Here is a 27,911-nt window from a genome sequence, read left to right on the forward strand (position 1 = left end):
TGACAGGGCCTGGTGCTCGGGACTCGGCTGACACCCATTCTCCTAACCCCCTCTGCCTGACACAAGGCACGCACACCCTCCCACCGCCTGTGATCGCAACCTGCCTCTGTCGATCAAAACTTTCCTCTCGAAAGATGGCAGGAAAGCGCCTGATTGGGAGCTGCTTCCTTGCAGGCAAGTTTCTGGATTTTATATGGGAGCGTACAGGAATCTGCTGTGTAGCGGAGGGTGTCTGTGCTTTTGTGTGCCTTTATCTTTAGGATCCACTTATAGGAACTGGAATGGGAATGCCATAGGACCTGTTTTAAGACAGGATGAGTAGCCACGGAAAGAGATGTCCGTCGGACACTGTACCAAAGGCTATTTCAAACTTCTTCTTCTTTTAAAAGAAGAGCTCCACTCTGGTCAAGAAAGAAGTAGCCATATGTATGTTTTCTACCCTGCTGTGTGTCTTTTGGTACATTTTTTAGTAGGACCCGTGTGCCTAAAATTCTCGGGGACCAGGAAGTTTGCCTGCTTTCTCTTGCTGCCTCTCTTTGCAACACCTTCTAATTTTAGTCTCAGGCTGCAGCCCCTTTCGTTCGCCGCTTGGCGCAGAGACAGCTGTTGCCATATTTGTGATGGAGGGCAGGGGATCATGCCACAGCGGTGGCAATATCTTTTTAAATGATTTCGGTTGCATTTCAAAACAATGCCCTTTGCAGCAGCAGCCGGCGCACCAACGTTAAGTAAGGGGCCAGGAGTGGAAACAAAAGAAAACGAAACTGAGAGGTGTAATGCGGTTTCACAATCGTGCTAGAGAATTCACGTTAATCTCACATGTGGCGTTTCTCATAACCAAGTAGGTAACATTAGCAGAATCTACTGGTACGTGTGGGGATCTTTCTGTAGTGTAGCATGTGTCACAGGGGTAGTTACTTGAGAAAAGGGCTTAAGAAAGGGGAACCAAGGAGAAAAATGATTTACAGATTGTACTTAACTCCGAGTAGGCTTGCTAAGTTGCACAAGATTGAATCAGACAAGTGCTGCAGATGCAAAGAGGTGGAAGGAAGGTTCTTTCATATGCGGTAGACTTGTAAAATGGTAAAAGAGTATTGGGAAATGATACACAATGAATTGGGGGGGGGGATGTTCAGAAGTGCTTTCCCCCCCAAAACCCAGAGTCCTTTCTGTTGGGGATAATTCAGACTGAAATTCCCAGGTGTCAAAAATGGTTCTTTATGTACTCCGCTACTGCGGCCCATGTTTCGTTAGCCCCAAAATGTGAAACGAGCGAGGTCCCAACCAAAGAAGAATGGCAACTTAGGTTGATGGAATATGCACAACTCGCAGAGTTAACATATAGAAGAAGAAAGCAAGAAGAACATATGTTTAGAGAAGATTGGAAAAAACGTTTGTTGAATATACGGGAAATATATTTTTTATTTTATTTATATAAAATATACAGCTGAAAACGTTGGCAGCATTAAGATAAATTCAACAGTGTAAATAGGTTATGATGGATGTAATAAGGGAATACTGAATGGTATAGTTTTTGTAAAATATGCAGGGATTTATGATATGCAAAATGAACCATGGAAAGAGAAGAAGGGAAGTCATTGATATCTCAAGGCTGTAAACAGAGGCGTAGGAAGGTCAGATGGTACCCAGTGCAGAAAATTTCTTGTCCCCCCCCCATTGATCCCCCCCTGCAAAAATGGTTTTACATTATTTCATATTTTCTTACAAAGGAGTAATAACAAGTAATAATTATAATAAAAAACTTTTATTTATATCCCGCCCTCCCCGGCTGAAGTCGGGCTCAGGGTGGCTAACATCAGATACATAACACTGGTATAAAAATAAAACAATAATTAAATTACCTCCTAAAAACATCTCAAAATCAAATTAAAGTCTAATTAGATGGCTTTCCACAGGGTTAGGGTTGGGAACAGTAAGTGCTCCACTGAACTGAAATTTCAGCCTTCATGACATAGGAAAACAGCCAAGTAAACAGCCATTTTGGTGGAGGAGGGTCAAGATATTAACCGATATGCATGAAATTTCATATATAGCTATATAATCCCTAGTATAGTAAGATAAGACCTTTGGAGCAGGCATTTTTTTAAAAAGTTTTTTATGAACTGCCCTAGTAGGGCAGTAATTGTTCCTTGATAATTTGTCACCCCCTCCATTATGGAACATGGGGCGGTCCGCCCCCTACACCCCCCTTGCTATGACCCTGGCTATAAAAATGAGTACTTTAAATTATAAGTATACATACCAAGGTATGTCAAATTTGTCGTGCTTGACATTGTGTGAGGTGTAGTGGCAAGAGATGAATGTTATTAAATCAGGCTGCAAATGAGCTTTGCAGTTGCAAGGAAGTGACAATTTCTCTCCAGGGACAATACTGTAAAAGAAAAGAATAAACCTGTTGCCTTGGGTATAAAAGAAGCAAGGGCTAAGAAAAACCTATAGCCTTAGCAACATTTAGATGTCCCGACCCTATTAAGACCAGGAAGAAGGAAAAGGAAACAGCCATCATCCGAATGGCAGAGTCAGAGAACAAAGCACATGAGGTGAAGGGCGAATCAAACCAAGGCCAATTTGGTTTGACACATGTGCAGTTTGAAAGCTGGCCCTCAGCTTTGTTTTATTTTAGGGATTTCTATCTCGTTCCGCAAAAGGCCCCCAGGGCGGCTTATGAAAAGTTAAAATAACGGGGAAATGGAAACAACTTGCAAAACGCTACAGTATAATGGTAGAAAGGCAGTCGGCGGAAAAGAAAAGTGTTATGTACTGAGCTGAATCCTAGAACAATAAGCGAGCACAATGTCAATTTACAGAGGACTGAGAAACCATTTGCCCGGCGAAGAAGCATTCTGGGCATTACGAGCTCAACCAAGTCACGTTCCAAAGCGGATAATTACCAACTTCGACGGCTCTTTCGGCAGAGCGTGCAGGCTTCCCAGCGACGCTAAGCTCCGTCTTGGGCTGTGCAAAAACCCTCAGTTTGCCGAAAAGCAAAAGGCAGTGGAGAACATACAGAGTTTGTCTTTTGTGTCATATGAATCCGGATTCTGGACCTAACACCTGTGTCTTCTTTGCTCTGTCTTAGGGCTCCTCTTCAGCCGGGGCCTGGCTGTCAGCCTCCCTGTCCTCAATCTCTATGCCGTGGTTGGGGAGATCTTTGTCCACGAGTTTGAAATAGACGGCTTCAAGGATGCCTTTCCCTCCTCCATGGACGGAAACGGTAAGGGACCAGGAAAAGAAAGTTTGGTGTAGTGGTTAAGAGCAGCAGACTCGTAATCTGGGGAACCGGGTTCGTGTCTGCACTCCTCCACATGCAGCTGCTGGGTGACCTTGGGCTAGTCACACTTCTTTGAAGTCTCTCAGCCCCACTCACCTCACAGAGTGTTTGTTGTGGGGGAGGAAGGGAAAGGAGAATGTTAGCCGCTTTGAGACTCCTTCGGGTAGTAAAAAGCGGGATATCAAATCCAAACTCTTCTTCTTCTTCTTCTTCTTCAGGAGCGGTTTCCTTGTTGTTCTTTCTGTTTCTTTTTTTATTTATTTACAATACTTAATCTTACACTCATCATACTGAATATAATAATTGAAAATACAAAATCAAAGAAAAAACAAGAACACAAACAACACAACAATAATGATATAACATAAAATACCAACCATAAATAGCACCAATGACAACATTAGCACCTAACAACATATAGAAAATTATATAAAACGACTAATCTATTATTTTACACCCACCCACACCCACACCCACCCACATTACAATTCTTCTTTAATTCTTGACTTAAACATAAGTTATTAACCTTAACCAAACTTTAATATCATACATAAATAAGCACACATTTACACACATACAGACTTCCTGTCTTTCCTGATAGGCATTCCTTTTCTGCTCTTGAAACTACATAACATTTTCATTTGTCCTTTATTTAATTCCAAAACCTTCTACAAAACCAAACACAGCTTCTTTTTCTGACTTAGTGTATTTTCCTCCAGGATCATTCAAAGGCCACCACGGACTTTATACCATTTTGGATGCCTTGCAGGTATTTTGTATATCTCTCCCATTTTTTCACAAATGCCTGTCTATTATTTCCTCTCAAGCTACTGGTCAGCTGGGCCATCTCGACATACTCTTGAAATTTATATTGCCATTCTTTTACTTTTGGTACGCTCTCCCCTTTCCAATTTGATGCTATCAACGTTCTTGCAGCTGCCGCTCCATATAAAAAAATATCTTTTGAGCTTTCTGGAATATCTTTCTCAATGATACTTAGGAGGAATGCCTCCGGCTTTTTAAGGAAAGATACTCCTAGAATTTTCTTAAGTTCTTCATATATTAAGTTCCAGAACTCCTTGATCTTTTTACAGGTCCACCACATGTGGTACATGTCTCCATTGGCTTCTCCACAACGCCAACAGTTGTTAGCTAGGTTTTTATACATTTTGGAGAGCCGTGACGGAGTCAGGTACCACCTATACTGCATTTTTAACATGTTTTCTTTAATGCTGTAACATGCAGTGAACTTCATTGTTGTTTTCCAAAGTTTTTCCCACTGATGTAACATTATGGGGTGGCCAATATCTTGAGCCCATCTGACCATGACTTCTTTTACTTCTTCCTCTTGAACCTTCCATTCTAAAAGGATTTGGTACATCCTAGATATTATCTTAGTTTTAGTGTTCAATATTTCTGTTTCGAATTTTGACGATTTTTCGGCGAATCCAATTTTTTTATCTTTTTTGAAAATTTCGTATAACTGATAGTAGTCAAGCCAGCTCGTAAGATGTTCTTTTATTTCCTCATATTCTCTTAGGGCTATTTGATTGTCCTTTTCTTTTAGTAACTCGTTGTACTTTAGCCAATTCCCTTTCATGTTTTTCTTCTTTAATACCATAGCCTCTTCAGGGGAAATCCATTTAGGAGTTTTGGATTCTAAAAGTCCTTTGTATCTTTCCCAGACTTTAAATAATGCATTTCTTATTATGTGCCCCCTAAAGCCTTTATGAACTCTTACTTTATCGTACTGTAAGTAGGCATGCCAACCATAACGGTTGTCATGCCCTTCTAAATCTAAGAGTTCCGTATTTTCCAGTCGACACCAGTCTTTAATCCAAGAGAGGCACGCTACCTCATAATATAATCTGAAATCTGGGAGCCCAAATCCTCCTCTGTTTTTGTGATCTATTAAAAGAGTATGTTTAATTCTTGGTCTGTTTCCAGCCCAGATAAATTTAGAAACTTCCTTCTGCCAGGCCTCAATACAACTTATATTCCCTATGATAGGGATAGATTGAAAAAGGAACAGTAGCTTGGGTAGGATATTCATTTTAACCACTGAGATACGTCCCCAAAAAGATAGTTTCAACTTGCTCCACGTTTCCATGTTCTTTTTAATATCAGTCCATACTTTCACATAATTATCCTCATATAAATTTATGTTTTTTGTGGATATCCAAATTCCCAAATATTTTATCTTTTGACATACTTTAATTTTTGTTAATTTTTCAATTTCCTCTTTTTCTCCAGGTGACATGTTCTTAGCCATCAGCTTGGTCTTGCTTAAATTCAATTTAAATCCCGCAACCTTTCCAAATGATTTTATTATTTCCAGTACTTTTATTAAACTTTCTTTAGGATCCTCAGTTGTTATAATCAGATCATCAGCAAATGCCCGTAGTTTGTAAGTATTTTTCCCTAGGGTTACTCCCTTGATGGTCTTTTCCTCTCTTAATTTCCTATTTAACACCTCCATAACCAAGATAAAGATAAGAGGCGAAAGAGGGCAACCCTGTCTGGTTCCCTTGTTTATTTCACAATTTTCTGTAATATTGCCATTAATTATAATTTTTGCCTTCTGCCTAGTATAGATAGCTTGAATACCTTTACTAATTCTTCCCCAAATTTCATTCTTCTTAATAAAGCTGTCATAAATCTCCACGAAACATTATCGAATGCCTTCTCGGCATCGACCGCCATTATTATAGATGGTTTATCAATGTGCAGATCCAGATATTCCAAGATGTTAATTATGCTCCTAATATTGTTCTGCATAAGGCGGCCGGGAAGAAACCCCGCTTGATCTTTATCTATAATTTTTTGTAGAACTTTTTCCATTCTTTTTGCCAAAATATAAGCGTAGAGTTTGTAGTCATTATTAAGTAACGAAATGGGTCTAAAATTAGTTATTGCCAACATGTCTGCTCCAGGTTTCGGTATCAGTGTAATAAAACTTTCTTTCCAGGATTCAGGCAAATTACCTGTCTGCAGAGTATTGTTCACGACTCTTTTCAAAGGTTCCGACAGGGTGTCCTCCAGTTTTTTATAGTAACTTGCTGGGAGCCCATCTGGTCCCGGCGTTTTCCCTACTTTAGCGTTCTTGATTGCCTGCTGTATCTCAAATGTTGTAATTGGCTCGTTTAACATCTTATTTTGATCTGGTGTAATTTCTGGAAGGTTGTCTTGATCCAAATATTCCTTTATATCATCTAGTGTTTCATCTCCCTCTCTATAAAGATTTCTAAAAAAGTTAACAAAACTCTTTCCAATTTCTTTCGGATCAGTTATTATCTTATCCTCTATTTTGATTCTGTTTATTATTCTGTCACTCTGTTGTTTTTTTAATTTCCACGCCAACAGTCTTCCTGGTTTATTCGCAAACTCGAAATTCTTCTGCTTTAGCAATTTGATTTTCCATTCGATCTCTCCATTCATTATCATTGCAAACTGTGATTGTAACAATTTGATATTTCTCTTGATGTCCTGGTCCTCTGGTTTTTTATAAAGTTCCTTTTCGTTTTTAAGAATCTCATTTAAAATTTCTTGTTTTCTTTTTTCCTTTTGTTTATTTCGTAATATATTCTCTTTTATGAAAAAACCTCTAAGGACCGCCTTACCTGCGTCCCAGACCGTTTTTATATCAGTACCTTTATTTAGGTTTAGCTCCCAAAATTCCTCCAATGTTTTTTTAGCTTTATTTAATATATTTTCATCATATAGTAAGGTCTCATTTAATTTCCACCTTCTGTTTCCCTTACCTTTTTCTTGTAGCCATAGAAAGACTGCGTTGTGATCTGATATTGTTTTGGGTTGAATTTCAACCTTATTTATTTTTAATGTGAGATCTTTGGGTATCCAAATCCCATCGATTCTCCCTGCGGAGCAATTAGGATCTGAGAAATGAGTGTATTCTCTCTCCAGAGGGTGTCGGACTCTCCATGCATCGTTTAGGTTATGAATATCACTAATTCTGAAAAAAGGGGATGGCAACTTAGATTGTTTGTTTCCTATGCTCTTTTTGGTTCTATCAAGTTCCGGGGTGGTCACCCCATTAAAGTCTCCCAGCATTATGATCTTCTCTCCCACTAAGTCAATTAGTTTCTTTTCTAATGAATCGTAGAATTTCCTCCTATTCGTATTTGGGGCATATATTCCCACCACCTTGATTTTTTTCTCCCTGCACGCATATTTCTATTATCACTATTCTGCCTTCCGAATCTTTATCAATCAACTTTGGTTCCAAATTCGATCTTGCATATAATACAATACCTCTTTTTTAAACTTTATCTGAGGATATGAATTCCATCCCCAGTTTCTTATTTACAAGAATCCTTGCGTGTTTTTGCGTAACATGCGTTTCCTGCAGGCATATTAGATCCAACTTCTGTTTTGTTAGAATGTGTTCCACTCTATTTCTTTTTACCTTGTTCTTTCTGTTTCAATCCATCCCAGGCACAGTTAAATAGCTAGCTGCCTTTCTACAGATACAGTTTTGTCTACATAACGGCATGCGCCTGTGTACCTAGAGCTATATATGTTGCTGTGATTAACAAAACAAAGTATTATTATTATTATTAGTATTAGTATTAGTATTAGTATTATTAGTATTATTAATGGGGCAAAATGTTTCAGTTTCCACCTTCACCAGCTGCTCTGCTTTGTCAATCACAGTAGTATATTATTTCAGCCGAATCCTAAGAGGGATCTGCAGCAAGCTTGTGTGAAGTGCTCTTTGACGCCAATACTACAAAAGGACAGGTCCCTGCCCAAGGGAGCTTACAATCTAAAACTCAGCAGAGGAAGGAGAGGGAAGAGCAGGCACAGGGGAAACACAGAAGCAACATGTGGTTGTTTCATTGCCCCCATCCTATTATTTATTGACGTGTTTTCGAACTGCTAGGTGGGCAGTAGCTGGGACTGAGCAACGGGTGCTTACTCTGTTGCGGGGATTCGAACCGCCGACCTTCTGATCAGCAAGCCCTAGGCTCAGTGGTTTAACCCACAGTGCCACCCGTGTCCCAGCCGCTGTTGTAGCATACATAAATAGTTTATTCCACTCTTTTGGCAAGTCTTGACCTATAATAGCTAACAAAAAAAAAGCTTCTGGTCTTTTAACATAAGTTGTCTTAAACATTCTTTGCCATAACTTTCTGCTGAATTCCTGTAACTTTCCATACCGCAAACGTTCCAGGAGGGTTGCTAAGTTTTGCTGTGCTATACTTTGATATCGGGTGGGACGCCGCTTTCATTGCGCTTCGGCATGCAAGAGACATCTTTTGAAAAGAGACATTTGCCAAGCCTCTCCAGAGTTATAAACCAGAGCAGAGTGATGACACTGGTCCTGAAAGGCCTACATTGGTTGCCAGTACGTTTCCGAGCACAATTCAAAATTTTGCTTCTGACACTTAAAGCCCTAAACGGCCTCGCTCCTGTATACCTGAAGGAGCATCTCCACCCCCATCGTTCTGCCCGGACACTGAGGTCCAGCTCCGAGGGCCTTCTGGAAGTTCCCTCACTGAAAGAAATGAGGTTACAGGGAACCAGGCAGAGGGCCTTCTCGGTAGTGGCAACCGCCCTGTGGAACGCCCTCCCATCAGATGTCAAAGAGATGAGTAACTATAGACAAGGGTCAGCAACCTTTTTCAGCCATGGGCCGGTCCACCATCCCTTAGAGCATGTGGTGGGCTGGACTATATTTTGAAACAAATGAACGAATTCCTATGCCACATCAATAACCCAGAGATGCATTTTAAATAAAAGGACACATTCTACTCATGTAAAAACACGCTGATTCCCAGACCATCCACAGGCCGGATTGAGAATGTGATTGGGCCAGATGCGGCCCACGGGCCTTAGGTTGCCTACCCCTGCTATAGAACCTTTAGAAGACACCTCAAGGCAGCCCTGTAATAAGGAAGCTTTTTAATGTGTAATGTTTTATTGTGCTTTTAGTTATGTCGGAAGTTGCCCATAGTGGCTGGGGCAACCCAGTCAGACAGGTGGGGTACGTTACCGTGGTACCTCGGTTTCTGAGCGTCTCGGAAGCCCAATGTTTCGGCTTCCGAATGCCGAAAACCCGGAAGTAAATGCATCTGTTTTCGAACGAACACGCCTCAGAAGTCAAACGGCTTCTGCTGCGTGTTTTCCAATTTTCTCAATTGAGCTTGCAGCCAGCCCTTTGCGCCTCGGTTTCTGAACATTTCGGAAGTCGAACGGTCTTCCGGAACAGATTACGTTTGAGAATATTATTGTTATTATTAGTCCTGCCTCCATAGAGATCAACCCCATACACTGTAGCCTAGGCGTTTCAAGGACAAAGCTTCAGGATAGCACCTGCCTCTCCCAGGGAGGGCACAAGAAGCACAGCGTTAGCTCAATCTGGGTCTGAAATTTCACAGAGCCGCCTGAGTCCCCTGTCACTTTCCACACCAATCTTCTGGATCACCCGGACTTGCCCCGCTGGCTGCGCTACATTCAACGCACTCCCTACCAGACGGGATATCTCTACGGGTCCCCCACAAGCAAAGAACTTGGCAAGCAGACAATTGAGGTGCGTGCATGTTTTATAATTCCCTGACGGACGGGGGTGGGGGGGTGGTGATCATCTATTTTGCTCAAGATTCACTTGAGAGCATCCTGGGCAGAAGCCCAGGTCCAGGTTGAGTCTGAAGTCATGCCCACATCCTATATCTAAAGCATATTTATAACACATGGCTCCCCCCACCAAAAAAATCCCACAACGGGAATGGTGGTTTACCCATCACAGTACTACAATCCCCAGCACCCTTCACAAGCTACAGTTCCCAATATTTTTTTTGGGGGGGGGAGGGAGAGAATCTTGACGTCAAACACGTGTACCACACGCCGCCGCCCCCCGAATCTTGGGGGCAACCTGGTGCCATGGATTCAGCCGTTGCAACTGCATCTCTGCCCCAGCGGGACAGCAGCAGCAGTGGGACACCGATGCTGAACATATCCCTATTTTCATCTGAGGAATATTGGAGGGTATGGCTAAAACCCATGACTAGAAATCACTGGCAAATGTAAGGGTGGACGAGCCCTTAATTAAGTTGATCTGCACTGAAAATCAAACTAAATTAACCCCTGTCCCGTCCCCGTCCCCGTCCCCCCCAGTGGACACAGACACATTTCGAAGCTGCCGTCAAGCCCCTTGTCAGCTTAGGGCTGATCCAGGGAGTGGCACTGCCAGGGCCGGATTTAGGTTTGATGAGGCCCTAAGCTACTGAAGGTAATGGGGCCCTTTATAAGCCCAGTTGTCCTCTGTCAACAATAAACGGTCACTGTTTTTTGTGTTGAATAAATGCTATCTGGTAATTTATGGACCTAATAGGTATCTAAAGCCATTTGCATATGTTGACATGCAACCAGTCCATGCAGAATGTAGGCACCCTATATATAGAAAGGAGCAAACCAGTGATATTTTAGGGAGCAGGCTATCAGGCGGGGGCCATGACTTACATCCTAGGAGCCTACACAACACAAAACACTGTTGCTGTATGTAGGTTTTATTTGATTTGTCTTTTATCTTATATTTTGGAAATGTACATCCAGGTGTTTCTTTCCCTTTAATTTTTTGGGGCCCCCAAGAGAGTGAGGCCCTAAGCTATAGCTTGTTTAGCTTAGACATAAATCTGGCACTGGGCACCGCCTGTCCTCCTTCCCCTCCCTCTCCTCCTCCTCCTCCTCCTTAGTCTCAGCCTTGTCTTGTTGAAATCAGCAGAAAACAGGGACAAAGCAAGTATACGCTGGCTCAGCTTGTCATGATGTCTAAGCCTTCTGCCCTAGCAATCCCAGCAGTCACCAGTCAGGCCCATGCAGGTGATAGGGGCTAGCTGGGTACATTCGCTCTGGGCCTCAGAGGACTAAGCTGACCAGGGACCTGCTGGACTAACTCTGTCGTGCCAAGAATGCCCCATGTCTCCCAGCTGACAGGGGACTCCCGGCACCAGCCATCGCTACTAGCTGTAACCAGATATCTCCAGTACCAGCTCTGAAGAGCCAGCTCCACTCAGACACAGGACACGATTGCCTCTGCTTTTGTGGTAGCCATCGGCCCAGAAACTATTTGCTGTTGTTATCCTTATTGAAAACCTGCTCTTTTTTTTTTTTAACCTTTGAAGGCTGAGATACAACGCTGTGTGTGCCATACCCTCCAACATTTCTCCATTGAAAATAGGGACATCCTAAGGAAAACCGGGACATTCTGGGATCAAATCAGAAGCTGGGACGGTTTCTGTAAATCCGGGACTCTCCCTGGAAAATAGGGACACTTGGAAGGTCCGGTGTGTTTTAAAGAACAATCAAATTAACCCCCAAGTCTCTTTCTCTTATTTGTGACAGGTGAAGGCATATAACAGGTACACTTACGAGACTGCGAGGCAAACCATGATAATCACCATTGCCCCATCTTCAGGTAATTCCCTCTCCTCCATGAAGTATATGGGGCAAATTCAGCTGTATCTCCTTACGATTGACTTTGGTGGGGATATTGGATCTTGGCTGTTCTTAAATTTGGTGCAGATCCTCACTGCCTAGACTCCCATGAAAGGCGTTTGTTGGGCTTTTGGGGGAAAGTGGGTGAGCAGATGTCGACCCAAGCCAGGAAAGTTGGAGAAGACTTCCAAATCCATATATATATATATATATATATATATATATATATATATATATATATAATGTGTGTGTGTGTGTGCGCGTGCGCGCATTATTTGGGCTTTTTCATCCCAGTGATGGCTTGGTCCTCTTCTGGGCCAATGATGAGGAATCAAATCTAGCTGTGTTTGTTGTTGTTGTTGTTCAGTCGTTCAGTCATGTCCGACTCTTCGTGACCCCATGGACCAGAGCACGCCAGGCACGCCTATCCTTCACTGCCTCTCGCAGTTTGGCCAAACTCATGTTAGTAGTTTTGAGAACACTGTCCAACCATCTCATCCTCTGTCGTCCCCTTCTCCTTGTGCCCTCCATCTTTCCCAACATCAGGGTCTTTTCTAGGGAGTCTTCTCTACTCGTGAGGTGGCCAAAGTACTGGAGCCTCAACTTCAGGATCTGTCCTTCTAGTGAGCACTCAGGGCTGATTTCTTTAAGAATGGATAGGTTTGATCTTTTTGCAGTCCATGGGACTCTCAAGAGTCTCCTCCAGCACCATAATTCAAAAGCATCAATTCTTCGGCGATCAGCCTTCTTTATGGTCCAGCTCTCACTTCCGTACATTACTACTGGGAAAACCGAAAGTCTTCTCTTTCCACGGTTCATTTTGCATATCATAAATCCCTGCATATTTTACATAAACTAAACCATTCAGTATTCCATTATTACAACCAACAAAACTTATTTACACTGTTGAATTTATCTTACTGCTGCCAATGTTTTCAAGTGTATACAATTCCCCCCATATAGTCCATACACATTTTCCAATCTTCCTTAAATGTATGTTCTTCTTGTTCTCTTATTCTATAAAATAGATCTGCAAGACGCGCATATTCCATCAGTTTGAGTTGCCATTCTTCTTTAGTTGGGACTTCGCTTGTTTTCCATTTTTGGGCTAACAAAATATGGGCTGCAGTGGTGGCGTACATAAATAACCTTTTTTGACACCTGGGAATTTCCGTCTAAATTATCTCCAACAAAAGGACTCTGTTTTTCTTTATCTTTTTGGGGAAAGTACTTCTAAACACTTTTTTCAATTCATTGTGGATTATTTCCCAATACTCCTTTACCTTTTTACGGGTCCAAGAATCTAGCTGTGTTTTTACCTGCCCACAGCTCAAGTGTGAAACCCTCATAAGGCAAATGTGTGTGTGTGTGGGGGGGGTCCCCCTCCACCCTAGACCTTTTGCCTTAAACATGTATCTGGGCAGATCAACACCATATATTTAAAGCACATCCATTTAAAGTGCTCTTCCGCTGAGCTATGTCCCTTCCCTACTGCATAATCCTAGAATTCTAAAATTGGAAGTTACCACCATGAGGGTCATCTTGTCCAATGCAGGAATCATTTGCCCAATGTGGGGCTCGAACCCATGACCCTGAGATTTAAAGTTTCATGCTCTACCGACTGAGCTATCCAATCCCCCCCCCCCCCGGTGCTGGTTTACTCAGGAATAATAAGCCTCGCCGTGTTCCGTAGCTCTTTCTCTCTCTAGTAAACGGGTTCAGGATTATCGCTCTGCAAGCGTGTGTCAAATGATGCGTCAGCCTTTGGAGCGATTATGAAAGGAACTGGAAAGGAAACTGCAGGCATCGTAATGCCTTTCTCTCAGGCGGCTGCAGTGTGGCTTCAAACAGAATATCATCTCTCTATCTCGAAAGGATGTAATAGCGCTAGGGGGAAATGATCAAAGAGCTGGAACGCTTTTGCCTGCAAGCAAAGGCTAAATTGAAGCTTTTAAGCTTAGTACAAAGGACAGCAAAAGAGCATGATAGAGGTTTATCCGTTTTTGAGCAGTATAGGAAACATGGCTTGAGAGAGCCCTCTCTTCCGTTTCTCAGAACTGTAGAGCTGAAAGAGGACCATCTAGATCAGGGGTATGCAACCTAAGGCCCGTGGGCCGCATCTGGCCCAATCGCCTTCTCATACCGGCCCGCGGACGGTCTGGGAATCAGTGTCTTTTTACATGAGTAGAATGTGTCCTTTTATTTAAAATGCACCTCTGGGTTATTTTGGGGGGGGCATAGGAATATGTTCATTTCCCCCCCCTCCAAAATATAGTCTGCCCCCCCACATGGTCTGAGGGACGGTGGACCGGCCAACGGCTGAGAAAGGTTGCTGACCCCTGATCTAGATCAACTCCCTGCAATGCAGGAATATGCAGCCGTTCCATACAGGTTTCGAACCTGCAACCTTGGCGTTATCAGCACCACGATCTAAACAACTGAGCGGTCTAGGCTCACAATCCACAGAGCAAGAGATTTGATTGGATGCTGGGAGTCAGCTGATACATGGGATCGTGGGCTTAGGCCCTAAACAGAAGGGACAGTTTGTGGGAGTCGAGGAAGGAACAAAGGAAAAAGAGGCGTTTCTTTACATGAATGCTAAAGAGGAAGAGGTTGGCAGACAGGACCACTCCTTGGGCAGGTGGGTTGTGGAGCTGAGACTGCTCCCTTGGTTAGAGCATCACAATCATCATCATTTTATTAGTACGCTGCCTTTCCATAGTTAAAACAGTGCTCGAGGTGGCTTAAAACATGACAAGATTTACATAATTACCAACATAACAAAAGCCATAAACAATAAATAAAACACCATCAAAAAGTACATAACCAAAGGGGAAACAATTTCCACATAAATCATACAATCTAAGGCTAAAAATACAGCGTTGATATCAATCACAATTTAAAATGGCATAGATAAAAATAAAAGCAATTAAAAACAAAAAACAAAAAACGGAGCCCTCTCTGCCCAGCAGCAGCAGCCCTTTATGGAGCCTGTCAGGCCCCGGCCCAAGCCAGGTGAAGAGAGGCAGGGCAGGGCCCTTCAGGCTCCCAGCAGGCCAGTCCTGCAGCACAGTGCTGATAATGCTCAAGGTTGCAGGTTCGATCCCCGTATGGGGAAGCTGGATGAGGGTAGACAGAGGTGGGCTGGGCAGGCTGACCAGGACTTTTTGCGGTGGGAAGTAATGCATATATCTCCTAACCGCAACCCTAACCCTAGCCCTAACTCTAAACTCTTTCTGTAGATGGAGAAATGCCATACCAGGCCGACTTCCTGGTGAAGAACTGGGACGTGGAGGAAGTACTGCCGGCAGATATCCAGGATCTTTTCCAGCAAGCTGTGGACAGCATGTGGGAACAAGATGGCCTGACCGTCGTCAATATTACCTCAGCGTTGGACCGGGGAGGCCGCGTACCTTTGCCCATTGAAAACCGGAAGGAAGGGTAAGAGGAGGGGAGTCTCTCGCAGGCTGTAGAAATGGTCCCCGATACCGGAAAGACTCCCTCCTCTGCTACAGAACCCCCTCAGATGCTGTCAGGGAATGGTCTGAAGCAGAGGAGTGGGGAATGCATTCCCAGGCAGAGCAGCTTCTCTCAGAAAAGGAGCTGGAGGGGGAAGATTCACCCTCCCCCCCCTTGCCTACAGTTGTCTCAGAAGCCAAGACAGACACAGAGCGGTTTGGGCAGGAGTTACCTAGTTGCGAGATAATGGCAAAGGGAACAGAAGGGAGGGGCAGTGGCAGAGGAACCCTCTCCGGCATCTTGGGCGGGGCACGCCGTACGGACTGCGCATGATTGGCATCCCGTACGGACTGCGCATGTGCACTCTGTACAGAATGCCACACATGCGCAGTCCATACGGGATGCCGCATATGCGCACTCCGTACGGGCTGCTGCTCGTGCACGACGACTGTACGGGCTGCCGCACGAGTGTTATCCCATACGGAGTGCTCATGTGTGACAGCCCATACGGACACCGTGCAAGCGGCAGCCCGTACAGACTGTGCATGTGCTGCCGCACATAAGCGGCAGCTCGTACGGAGTGCGCATGTGCGGTATCCCGTGCGGTCGCCGCACATGCGCACTCCGTACGGGATGCCACTCGCGCGGCAACCAACACTTTGAATTGTGCTCGGAAACATACTGGGAGCCAATGTAGGTCTTTCAGGAGCAGTGTTATATGGCCTCGGCGACCTTCTCTCCTTCTCGCAGGGTGTTCATCAAGGTGGGCTCCAAGGAGCCGTTCAACCAGTGCTTAACCAAGGTCAAGTCCCCTGCCAACCGCAACCGGTGCGAGCTGCAGCAACAGCCGGCCCTAACCTGTTACGACACCTTCAGCCCTCGGTTCCAGATCGACTGGTGCAACCTCACCTTGGTGAGAGGGGACGCTGGGGAAAGTGGGTGGCGGCATGCGCTAGGCCGTCCCAGAGATGCTAACCTCCCCTCCCCCCCGTCCTTCCAACCCCCTTTTTTCCACTCCTCAGATAGACCTCACCAATATAAACACCACGGAAGCGGTGACCATCTATGGAGATGGAGTGCTAGAGGAAGGCAGCGAATTCAATCCTCCGGATGACTCCCCCGACAGGGAGTTCTTCAGCGATTTCCTGCTCACTTTCCTCCTCCCTTTCCTCCTGGCGCTCCTCCTCGCTCTCCTCCTGGCCTACATCATGTGCTGCCGGCGGGAAGGCGTGTAAGTCTGAGTCTGACGGAGGCCACAGCCGCCCGTGGGCATTTCATAATAGTTCATTAGTTTTACACACACACACCCCCAAAAAAGGTTATACACCATAAACATAACATTTTCACACATTAAAAAGAAGAAGAAAAGGGTTCTTTTGAACCTTGAGACCGCCTTCCTTCCATCCATGGGTTCCGATTCTAAATTTTATTCCTGCGTATTTTAATCTATCTGTTATATAATCATAGTATCCAAAATCCATGTTAGATTACAAGTGTGATTGTATTCCTGCCAATGATATGAACTGTTTACAGCAGCCATGGCCAAACTCGGCCCTCCAGATGTTTTGGGACTACAATTCCCATCACCCCTGACCACTGGTCCTGCTAGCTAGGGATGATGGGAGTTGTAGTCCCAAAACAGCTGGAGGGCTGAGTTTGGCCATGCCTGGTTTACAGTGATCTCTCAAATGTGTTAGAAAGTCATTCCAGTGTTTTGAAAATACTTGATCTCCCTGGTTTCTGATCTTTCCCGTCAGTCTTGCCATCTCTGCATATTCCACCGGCTTGGTCTGCCACTCTTCTCTGGTCGGCACTTCTTCTTCTTTCCATCTCTGGGCTAGGAGCATCCTTGCTGCTTTTGTGGCATACATAAACAGTCTTTTAGTTTCTTTTGGTAGTTCCGCAGCTATAAGGCATTTCCCGATAGTTCAAAGGGGGCGTGGGAGGGGAGGAATTGGGGTCTTATGAACCTTCCCCAGATGGGCTGCATGCACACAGCTGGGGGCTATTGCTCTGTGGAAACTTCCCTTTTCAATCCCCTCTTGGTTCTGAGCGTCTCCACCTCAATCGTTCAGCCCGGACACTGAGATCCAGCGCCGAGAGCCTTCTGGCGGTTCCCTCACTGCGAGAAGCAAAGCTACAGGGAACCAGGCAGAGGGCCTTCTCGGTAGTGGCTCCCTCCCTGTGGAACGCCCTCCCACCATAGGTCAAAGAGATAAATGACTATCTGACATTCAGAAAATACCTGAAGGCAGCTCTGTTTAGGGAAGTTTTTAACCTGTGATATTTTAAATGTATTTTAATCTGTTGGAGGCTGCCTAGAGTGGCTGGGGGGACCCAGCCAGATGGGCAGGGTACAAATAAATTATTATTATTATTATTATTATTATTATTATTATTATTATTATCATCATCATCTGAGGGATAGTGCTGCAAGAGATGGTGGGGAAGCACCCACCATCTGACCTTCCTCTTCTTCTGACCCATCCTGTGGCTCCACCCTCCAGCTCTGAAGCTTCCCCTGCCTCCGAATCTTGCCTCCTGGCCGGTACAGTTCCCCACAAATCACTCTCCCGAGTCAGACTCCAGCCCCGCTTCTCTCCCTCCCGCCCCAGTGTACACTGGTCAGTGACTTGCCAGTCCTTGACACTTCTTCTCCCGACCTCCCAGCAAAGGCCACTTCGCAGCTGAACCTCCTGCTATTAAAGAGGCCAGACGGCGATCCCATGGGAATTCCCTGTGCGTCCTAGAACCCTGGGAAACCATAAAGGGGCACCAATGGCAAGGCAGTTTAAGGCAGCAGGGATACCATAGGGTAACCTTGGGTCCCCTGGTGTCATTGAATGAGAACTGCCATCATTCCTGACCATTGGCCACGCTGGGTTATATATCAGGTTGAGGTCCCTAGTGCAGATTGCAGCCCATGTAAAAAAAATAAAAACAGCCCGAGGGCCAAATTAAATTAGCCCGAGGGCTAGATGTTCACCAGCCCGACACCATACTTCCATGTGACCTGCAAACATGGTCACAGTCTCCAAAAAGGCAAAAATGGGTTCAAAATCCGACAGTGATTTACCAAGGACAGCTCCAGAAAATGTTCAGCTAGAGTATATAGGATGGTTGTTATCTTGGGACAGCCCTGAGTATGCTAAATTAAAGGTTTTCTGTTGCCAAATTGAACCTAACCCCAGTTTTCTCCCTTTTTAAAAATTGTAGGCAGAAAAGGGACCAGAAGACCTCAGAGTAAGTAGTAGCTGTGCCTCCATCTGCACGTGAGTGGTTTGTGAAAATGTGAAATCATTACTTCCACATACCCCACACCCAGTGTCTGTATTTCAGAAGTTGTTTTTCCCCTTTCAGCCGCACCCTTTTTTGTATTTTCTATCGTCGTCTTTTAAAAGTGAGGCGATCCGAAGTACACACCTTGTTTGAAAATGTGGATGAAACAAAACCCACACGTCAGCGTTATATATCAGTCACACGGGTATTGAATGTATGATTTCCCCCCCCTTCTTCTTCTGTTGATCAAACCCTTGCAATCATTTTGAAATTCCTGCCTTACGTGCCAGACCCACCATTAGACAGGCTGAGGTCACTTCCAGACAGTTGATATTTCTGGGTGAGATTCAACCACAGGCTGGCAAATTTCAGCATTTTTCTGAAGCTCTTTTGCGACAGACCCAGTTTCCCCAAAGTTTGGGCTTTATGCGGTTAGGAAAGTGACGGTGAAAACGTGCTGGCGACTGTGTGATAACATCTGCTTGATGCAACGTTGCCTAACCTCCTGCAAACAAATGAGAATGGATGCTTGGTAAATAGTGGAAGTCACCTGATGTCCTTGCAAACTAGTTAGGGTGGATACTCAGTGAATGGGCTACCTGGAAGCGACAAGAGGTATGAGTGGGGAGTGGTGTTGGGGGCAGTGGCGTACCGAGGGGGGGTGATGAGGGCGGAGCGCCCCGGGTGCCAGCCTGGGGGTAGGGTGACACTCAGTGCCGCCACCCCCCACTCCCAAGCCGCCACCCAGCACCCCTTCCGTGCGGCGGCGGCAACTTTTAAGGCTGCAGCGCACGAGCAGCAGCACAGACCGGTGTCTGTGCTGCTGCTCGCACGCTGCAGCCTTAAAAGTTGCCGCTGCCGCACCCACACGGAAGGGGTGCCGCCCGCTCGTGCCCAGCATCTTGGGTGGACTGTACGTGTGCGCACATGCACACTCCACCCTGGATGCTGCGCATGCGTTGTGACGTCAAGACACACTCCAGGGAGTGGCGCCCCACCCCTGGGGGGGTGTGCCCCCGCGTTTTTGCCACTCTGGGTGGCAAAGCGGCTCCCTACGCCACTGGTTGGGGGTGGTGGAGCTGTGTGTTCCATGCAGTGGGGTGCAGGGGGTCCGTGGCCCCAGGAGCAAATTTCTGAGGGGACGTAACCAGGCACCTCCTTCATAAAGGCTGGAGCCTGGCTTCGTGTTTCTCTGTCTTAGCTCTGCTCCCCGTTTGGGGCTGGTTTGTAAGGTGAGACTCCTTTGATTAGATGCTGGCCGGCAAAGGGACTGACTGCTGCCCAGTCCACCACCGGGGGGGGGGGCACAACACTTGCCCCACTCTGGGCGCTAAGAACCCACACTACGCCCTTAGCTCCATGTGGCCTGTTGTCAGAGATCAGGCTGAGGAGTGCTGCTCTGATGAGGAATGGTGGGAGCCTCCCCTTCCCCCTGCTCCTGACCAGGATCCTGAAGCTGCCCAGGAGCAGTGGAGCAGTATAGATTTGGAACGGTGGTTTGCAGAGGGGCATAGTTCTGAAGGCAAAAGTTGGGACGAACTGGGGGGTGAACAGCAAAGTGAAGAAGAACAGGAAGAGAGAGAGAGAGCTAACAGACTCTCTCTCAATGGAAAGTCTTCGGCATATCAGTCCAAGGTCACGCAGAGCAGATAAGGTGGCTACACAAAAAGCAAGGTGGTTGCGAGATCAGGTTGCAAGACGGAAGCCACTGGGGGGTGGGTGGGGGGGGAATCCTTAATTGGGAACACCTTCAATTCCGGGAATGGATGCTTTGTTCTTTTGCTGTGATCATTAAAGACTCTTTAAATCAGACATAGGCAAACTCCAGATGTTTTGGGACTACAACTCCCATCATCCCTAGCTAACAGGACCAGTGGTCAGGGATGATGGGAGTTGTAGTCCCAAAACATCTGGAGAGCCGAGTTTGCCTGCTTTAAATGGTAAGGGACTCTTTTCGCTTTGTCCTGCAGCGAAAGGGGGGTGGGAGGAAGCCGAGTGCCCAGAGCCTGACACCTGTCTTGCACAGCCTGAATGGTCCTACTGCCCTCGGTCACAGTGGGGGACGTAACTGTTGTCTGAATAAAATAAATATTCTTGTCTGGAACAGGATAGGGATGTCTCTGGGCCATTGGACATGTCTTGGGGCTTACCCATGCATGACTAGAGATGTGCCCTTGTTGATGACGTTGTCACACAGGAGCAGCATCACAGGGGGCTTGTGATCCCACAATGCACCGAGCTGTTTCCATGGCGACCATTTAGTCCAAGTCCCTCCCCTGTAACCTCATAACCTCTGGCAAAGCAGGATGGCTTTGTCATATCTGCCTTGCACAGGATATCACCACCCAACATCTTCCTCAGCTGCGAGGCAGGTAGCATAGGGATGTACCAACACAAGCCGGGCTTAAGGAGAAGATGAGTGCCTTAGGCGAAACGCAGATTGATTTCTTGGATAATAATGAGTGCTCAGAGGAGAAGATATCGGCGGACATCTTTGACCCCCTGGCACATGAGGAAGACGAGGCCTTAAGGGAGCCTCAGCCGTCATGTTCCGGCGAACACCTGAAGGCTACCTCCAAGTCCAAAACGAAAGGCAGAGAGGCCCACAAACCTTCCTTCCCCTGGAAATTCCTCTTTCCGAAGCGGGGCGTCTCCAAGCTCATTTTCCAGGTGGTGGCCTCGGGAGAGAAACGTCATGGCGTCTCCCTACAAGCCCTCAAGAAGAGCGTGGCGGCCACCGGATACGACCTCGAGAAGAAGAAGAACTACTTCAAGAGGGTCTTGAGGGCCTTGGTGGCCAAAGGTGTTTTGCGGAAGCTGACTGGCCGAGGGCTCACGGGCTGCTACGCCATCAGCCGGATGATGACGAGGTTGCTGAGGAGGAGGAGCCAGAAGAGTAGGAGAAGGGGGAAGGGGAAAGGGAAGGGGAAGGGGAAGGGGAAGGCCTTGCCAGATCTCAAGCCGAAGCAAGTACCCAAGAAGAAAAAGAGGAAGAGCAGAAAGAGGAGGAAGAAGAAGACCAAGAAGATGACATCTAAGCCGTCTGACTTGCAGAGTCCTATGCTGATGACAGGTTCCCATAGCTGACGCTGTGTGTAAGGAGGAAAAAGAATAAAGTGTCGTATTTGAAGTGCCTCTGTTTTTGTGCCTCTGATTTGGGATGGTTAACATCTGATCCAAAGACATGGGAAAGGGCAGCTTCTTCTCAGTTTTTTGAGAGGGAGGTCTGATGCAACTGGGGGATGTGGTGGTTTTGTGTGTGTGTGTGTGTGTGTCTTTATTGCAGTCCATAGACCCACAAAACAGTTCCAAAACAAGATACAGTTGAGGCAACCAAACAACAGGCGAAAGAGACCGAGGTAGTCATTTTGTTATGTCTAGAGCATGTTGGTCTCTGTTTCTTGCGACCTCCGAAAGAAACTTTGCCACGGTCAGCGTAATGTCATTTGACCTATCCTCCAGAAGGTATTTAATATATGGGTGGCTTCAGATTTTCCTGGCAAATTTGCTAGTAAGGGTTTGATCAGTTGATCTCTTGCTTGCTCATACTGCCCACAATGCAGTAGGACCTGGTTCATGCAGTTGACGTCCTGAGAACATAATCAAAACCTATGCTGATAGGGGATGCCTCTCAGTCTACCATTTAGAACTTCCGATGGAAATACATTTAATAATAATAATAATAATAATAATAATAATAATAATAATAATAATAATAATTTGTACCCCGCCCATCTGGCTGGATTTAATCTAGCTTTGGTAAATAAATGCCAATAGGTGGGTACAGACAAATTTCTAAGATATGAGGCTAACTGAAAGTCATGCCCGTATTGGATTCCAGCTGCAATCAGGCCACAGATTACATTGGATCTGGATTGCAGGTCGCTATGTGAGATGTCCCAAAGCCTTTGCCTCAGGGATACAAGGGCGGTATCGTAGCCCAGTTGATACAGAAGGGATGGTGACAGTCCAATAGAGGTGGCCCGGATACACAGCGCCATTTTAGAACGTTTTCCCGTCCTCTCCGGCTGCCGCGGAGGCTCACGGGAATCCGTTCCGGAAGTCCGTTCAACTTCCAAAACATTTGGGAACCAAGGAAGCTCCTGCAGCCAATCAGAAGCCGTGTCGGACGTTTGGGTTCCAAAGAGCGTTCGCAGACCGGAACACTCGCTTCCGGGTTTGCGGTGTTTGGGAGCCGAAACATTCGAGTCGCAAGGCGTTTGACTTCCGAGGTACGACTGTATACTGGTGGCTCCCAGCTCCTCTGATGAGGTAGGTGGCTCTGCCCTTAGGGATGTTTGAGGAATCCAAACTCTGCAAATTACTACACAAAATGGTCCGTTCCACACCTTTCGGACTGATGCGCAGATAAGTACTTTGCTAACCGCCAGGTCTAAATGCAGTGCAGTTACGGGCAATTAAAAATGTTGCCAATATACACAACTCATATAAAGAGCAAAAGCACATTTAAATTATGCATTCTGAGGTAAACTATGCCTGTAGATAATCTATTAAAGTACATCTTAAATACACATTTTGAGATTAACACATGCACACCCCCACCGCCAAAATTGCAGATTAATGCAGAAAGGGGATTCAGTAGCATTCCCCCCCCTTCCCATTCATGAAAGACTTCCTTGAAGTGATTTCACAGTAAAGAATAAGTACAATAAAAAAAAAAATCCACATAGGAAAAATGACGACAGCCACATGGTGAGTAAATTGTGGGTGAAAAAGGAGGCCTCGTCCACGACAGCTCCGGAGCGTGACAACATGAGAACGGGGCCTTCTCTGCAGTGGCTCCCCCTCTGTGGAATGCTCTCCTCAGGGAGGTTCGCCTGGCGCCTTCATTATAAGCCTTTGAGGGCCAGACAAAAACATTTTTAACCAGGCCTTTGGCCAATGAACATCCAGTGCCCTCTTAAAATGTATTGGGGGGGGGTGTTACTGGATTTTGTTTTTCTTTTGATTGTGTGCTTCTGTGTTTGGATTATATCATGCGAACTGCCGTGAGACCTGCGGGTATAGGGCGGTATACAAATGTAAATGATGATGATAATGATGATAATGGGACCTACAGACTGGAAAAAGACAATTCACCCATCCCCACACTGTTTTTTAGTTTCGTCCTCCCCCTTCTCCACTTATATGCTATTTTGATTTTTTTGAGGAATGGGAAAAATTATAGACACCGGTGAATTTTAAATACAGGGGTTGCTTTATTCGTCATAAGGATGCAGAAGTCACTCTGGAGGACACAGCAAGCACCCTTCACACTTTGACCTGATTCTGGGCAGCTGGGAGAGAGAGAGCCCTGCTTCTCTTTGCACCTCTTCCAGACTCTGCCTTCCCTTGCTTCTTGCCGATGTTCCTGCCACTCCTGGACGTGGCTTGGCTGCCTTTTTTCTTGGCGGCATCCTTTGCCTTCCGGCCTTTCATCTTTGGCTGGTACTTCTTCACGATGTTGGGGTTGATCTTGAAGAAGCCTGTGGCCCCCTTCCCTTTCACTTGCCAGAGTTGCCCTTTGGACACCATGTTCTTGATGGACCTCATGAAGTAGTGCTTCTTCTCCTCCATGTCATAGCCCATGTCGGTCACGGTCTTCTGGAGAGATTGGAGGGAAAGCCCAGTCTTTCTCCGGCAGGCGGCCACGGCTGTAAATATCAGTAAGGAAAGGTGGGTGGTCGGTGGCTTGGGCACAGCGGCTCTCGTTGAATTGCGGTCGGAAGCAGTCTTTGCCCCAGGATTTCTTCTGCCTCTCTGCAAGGAAGGATCCAGGAGAGAAGGGTCCTCAGGGGAACCCGAGGATTGCATCTTTGGGGAAACATCAGATTCTTCAATGTCTTCTGGAGCTGAGTCTCCGTTGGTTGAGCCTGTTTCAGATGCATCAGCCGAAGGAACGTCCGCAAATTCATTTGACTCCATCATATTGCTCAGAAAATGCCTTCTGTTTCACCCCCTTCTTCTTGTTGTTTCTGGGTGGATAGTTCTGGTGGTTCGTTTCTATCTGGGAGGGGAATGTGTCTCTCTCCCTTCTCAGATTTAAAGAAATTCAACGGGGGTGTTTTCTTTCGTCTTTCTCTCTTGGTCTATATTGTCCACACGTATCTACCACGTCTGTCATTTAACGTAAACAGGTTTGGAGATTTTGTGGCTCCAAATATCTTGTCACATTCACAACTTGACTCGCCCACGCGCTCACCCGATCCTTGCTGCGATACTTGGGGGTTCCTGAATAAACAGTTGTCTCTTTTCAACCTCTCTCAACGGTACTTTTGAGTTTGCTTGCCTTGGAGGGTAGAGGATTTCAAGTTGATGGTGCTCAGCTGCAAGGCAAATCAATCCTGTCCATCTCTCAGGCACATTTTGAGTATTTAGGTCCAGCTAGTTGCCACGGGAACAAAGCTGGTTGCTTTGTGATGTCAGCTTAGTGCTCTATGATGGCACGAGGACACTGCCTGAGGTTTTGCATCTCATGCCTGCCTCTTCCACTTAATGGTTTGCTGTTGTCTTTTTTAAAAAAAACACACACACATCGAATTATTTGTTAACTCAACAAATGGGAATAATAATAATAATAATAATAATAATAATAATAATAATAATAATAATTTTAACCCATCCATCTGACTGGGGTTGTCCCAGCCACTCTGGGCAGCTTCCAGCATATACACAAAAAACAATAAAACACCAAACATTAACAACTTCCCAATACAGGGCTGCCTTCAGACGCCTTCTAAAAGTTGTATAGTTACTTATCTCCTTGACATCTGATGGGAGGGCGTTCCACAGGGTGGGCGCCACTACTGCCCTCTGCCTGGTTCCCTATAATCTCACTTCTCGCAGTGAGGGAGCCACCACAAGGCCCTCGGAGGTGGACCTCAGTGGCCACATGTCAGCTGAGTGATGGAGAGAATATGTAGCATAGAAAAGGGCCCGGGGTTCAGTCTCCAGGTAAGCAGGGCCACAATAAGACTCCCACCTTGGCTGTTGGAGGGGTGCTGCTAGTTAAAGTTGGATACATTTCATGCATCATCGTAAAGCCAGGTCAACTGGTCCATGTGCCCCGTGATTACTTTTATTATTACCACATTTATATCCACGGCCGACCCAAGACATTTTGGCCCCTGAGGCGGACCACAAAATGGCACCGTGGCACCCCCCTCCCTGCCAGGGAAGAAGGGGGTGAGGGAAGATCTACATCAGGAACAAGAGGGGACTAAGTATCTACATTGAGATCTGCTGACCCTATGGATCCTGCCGCCTGAGGTGGTCACATCACCTTTCCTCATAGGTGGGTTGGCGTTGTTTATGCCTCACTTCTCCTTCTCAGTCATGTACAGTGGTACCTTGGTTCTCAAACGCCTTTGTCCTCAAGCAACTTGCAACCCAAACACTGCAAACCTGGAAGTAAGTGTTCTGGTTTGCGAACGTTTTTCAGAAGCTGAACATGCTCCGTTTTGAGTGTTATGCTTCCGATTTGAGTGTTACGCCGAGGTCTGTCTGTCTTTGCTATTTATTTTGCGTTTTTCTTGTTTTTGCAGCTCTTTTTTGATTTGTTTTTGTGACTGTGTGGAACCCAGTTCAGCTACTGATTGATTGATTGATTGATTGTGTGACTGCAGTACATTGTTTATTGCTTTCATTTTATGGATCAATCGTCTCGTTAGACAGTAAAATTCATGTTAAATTGCTGTTTTAGGGGTTGTTTTTAATTGTCTGGAACAGATTAATCCATTGTGCATTACTTTCTACATGGTTCCCTCCCTCCCCATTTTATCCCCACATCAACCCTGTGGGGATAATACCATTTCTTTTCTTCTCCAGCATCCAAATGGTGCATCACCACACGATCCACGACAACACCGAGGAGCTGAGGGAGATGGCCGGCACCCGAGACGTTCCCCGGCCCCTCTCCACCATGCCCATGTTCAACGTCCGCACGGGCGAGAGGACCAATCCCATGAGAAGCACCCGCTTTGACACTGCCCAGGTGCCTCTCATCCTGGCTCAGCAGTGAACGTTTCTCAGGTGACAGGTGGGTAGCCGTGTTGGTCTGCCATAGCCGAAACAAAATAGAAAATTCTTTCCAGTAGCACCTTAGAGACCAACTGAGTTTGTTCTTGGTATGAGCTTTTGTCACGAAAGCTCATACCAAGAACAAACTCAGTTGGTCTCTAAGGTGCTACTGGAAAGAATTTTCTATTTTGTTTCTCAGGTGAGTTCCTCCACAGCCACTACATAGCCATAGAGCTGAATGGGGCCTTGAATGCTGAGGAACAGGCATGTTCAGTAGGGTTTTAACTTTTCTTATATACAACCTCATGTTCCTGTAGCTTAGTTAGACAAACTTTGGCTTAAAAACAAAGGAATGAACTGTCATTTTCAAATCATTTGGAAAAAAAGATTTCACTCCAAAATTAATAAATTGATTTTTGCATATGTAACTATATACAGCGGTACCTTGGTTGTCAAACGGCTTGGCTCCCGAGCGCCGCAAACCCAGAAGTGAGTGTTTCGGTTTGCGAACGTTTTTTGGAAGCCGGACGCCAGACGCAGCTTCCTATTGACTGCAGGAAGAGACTGCAAAGTTTATAATACTTGTGCAATGTTTTGTACATTGTGCATCATTGCAAAGTTTATAATACTTTCTACATTGTACATCATTTCTTACTGCTTAGAAAAAATTGAGGTTGTTGTAGTTTGTCTTTGCTTCTGCCTCAGGCACCATAAATTTCCTGCATCACTTTTGATTGCGCATTCTGCGCACTGATTAATTCTTGGTATCTGGAGTATGGATGGCTCCTGCTTCCAGTGATTCTCCAATACAGTTGTAAAAGTCCTAAACAGTCCCATAAAGTTTTAAAAAATGCTAATGCTTATGAGTAGCAATGTTACATATATGGTGATACCAACTTTTCATTTCGGGGTGACCTTTTTTTTCGCAACTGAGAAGAATTAGTCCCTTTTCCAGTGTTTCTAAGCAAAAGTTCGTCCCTTTATGATACAGGAAAGAGGTGTGATTTTTTTTTTTAAGTCTAAAAGTTATAACCCTAGTGCTCAGTCAATACAGGATTTAACCCTGTCCTTTTTGCAGGGGAGGGAAACCTTTTTCTTTCTTTCTTTTTTGCGAGTGCAAAGATACAGAAACCTTCTGGTGGATGAATGACCCCTCTTGTGGTTTCTGTTCCCCCTTCTCAGTAATGGAAGCCAAAGAAATGCATGTGCTATTAACCCCCTCCCCTCCTCTTTCCCTCCAACAGGTCAAATCCGGCAAGGCTGTGGAGAATGTCCCCACCAAAGACTTCTCTCAATTTTGAGGCAACTTCTCTCGCAACTCGGGAGAGTGGATTTTGCTTTCCTGCTTGTTTCCACTTTGATAATCAGGGCTGTCTTAAGCTTATCTGGTGCCATGGTGCAAGGA

The 27,911-nt window shown here is 45.7% G+C and overlaps 2 protein-coding genes across 3 annotated transcripts; both read left to right on the forward strand.

Moving 5' to 3' along the window:
• Nucleotides 1-95: 95 nt before the first annotated feature.
• On the forward strand, nt 96-27,911 carry SGCA (sarcoglycan alpha). 2 transcript variants are annotated; one of them, XM_033170463.1, is made up of 10 exons: nt 96-174; nt 3,101-3,235; nt 9,694-9,845; nt 11,657-11,729; nt 14,992-15,190; nt 15,959-16,121; nt 16,231-16,439; nt 18,425-18,451; nt 26,315-26,525; nt 27,751-27,911. In XM_033170463.1, the coding sequence occupies exons 1-9, from the start codon at nt 135-137 to the stop codon at nt 26,505-26,507; spliced, it is 1,191 nt and encodes a 396-aa protein (XP_033026354.1). In that variant the 5' UTR covers nt 96-134; the 3' UTR covers nt 26,508-26,525; nt 27,751-27,911. The 2 variants fall into 2 exon arrangements, with proteins under 2 accessions (XP_033026354.1, XP_033026352.1); XM_033170461.1 differs by having other exon boundaries at nt 26,315-26,518; nt 27,751-27,909.
• On the forward strand, nt 20,738-21,620 carry LOC117059014 (histone H1B-like). Its single transcript, XM_033170464.1, has one exon. The coding sequence runs from the start codon at nt 20,903-20,905 to the stop codon at nt 21,572-21,574; it is 672 nt and encodes a 223-aa protein (XP_033026355.1). The 5' UTR covers nt 20,738-20,902; the 3' UTR covers nt 21,575-21,620.

This window comes from Lacerta agilis, chromosome 14 (assembly GCF_009819535.1).
Source record: "Lacerta agilis isolate rLacAgi1 chromosome 14, rLacAgi1.pri, whole genome shotgun sequence".
Lineage (NCBI taxonomy): Eukaryota > Metazoa > Chordata > Lepidosauria > Squamata > Lacertidae > Lacerta > Lacerta agilis.

What these genes read in the sequence shown, in the direction of transcription:
- SGCA (XM_033170463.1), top strand. Translation starts at nt 135, where the DNA reads ATGGCAGGAAAGCGCCTGATTGGGAGCTGCTTCCTTGCAG. An exon ending in CACCATTGCCCCATCTTCAG is followed by an intron (nt 11,730 to 14,991) that starts GTAATTCCCTCT and finishes CTCTTTCTGTAG; the next exon opens with ATGGAGAAATGCCATACCAG. An exon ending in TGCTGCCGGCGGGAAGGCGT is followed by an intron (nt 16,440 to 18,424) that starts GTAAGTCTGAGT and finishes TAAAAATTGTAG; the next exon opens with GCAGAAAAGGGACCAGAAGA.
- LOC117059014 (XM_033170464.1), top strand. Translation starts at nt 20,903, where the DNA reads ATGAGTGCCTTAGGCGAAACGCAGATTGATTTCTTGGATAATAATGAG.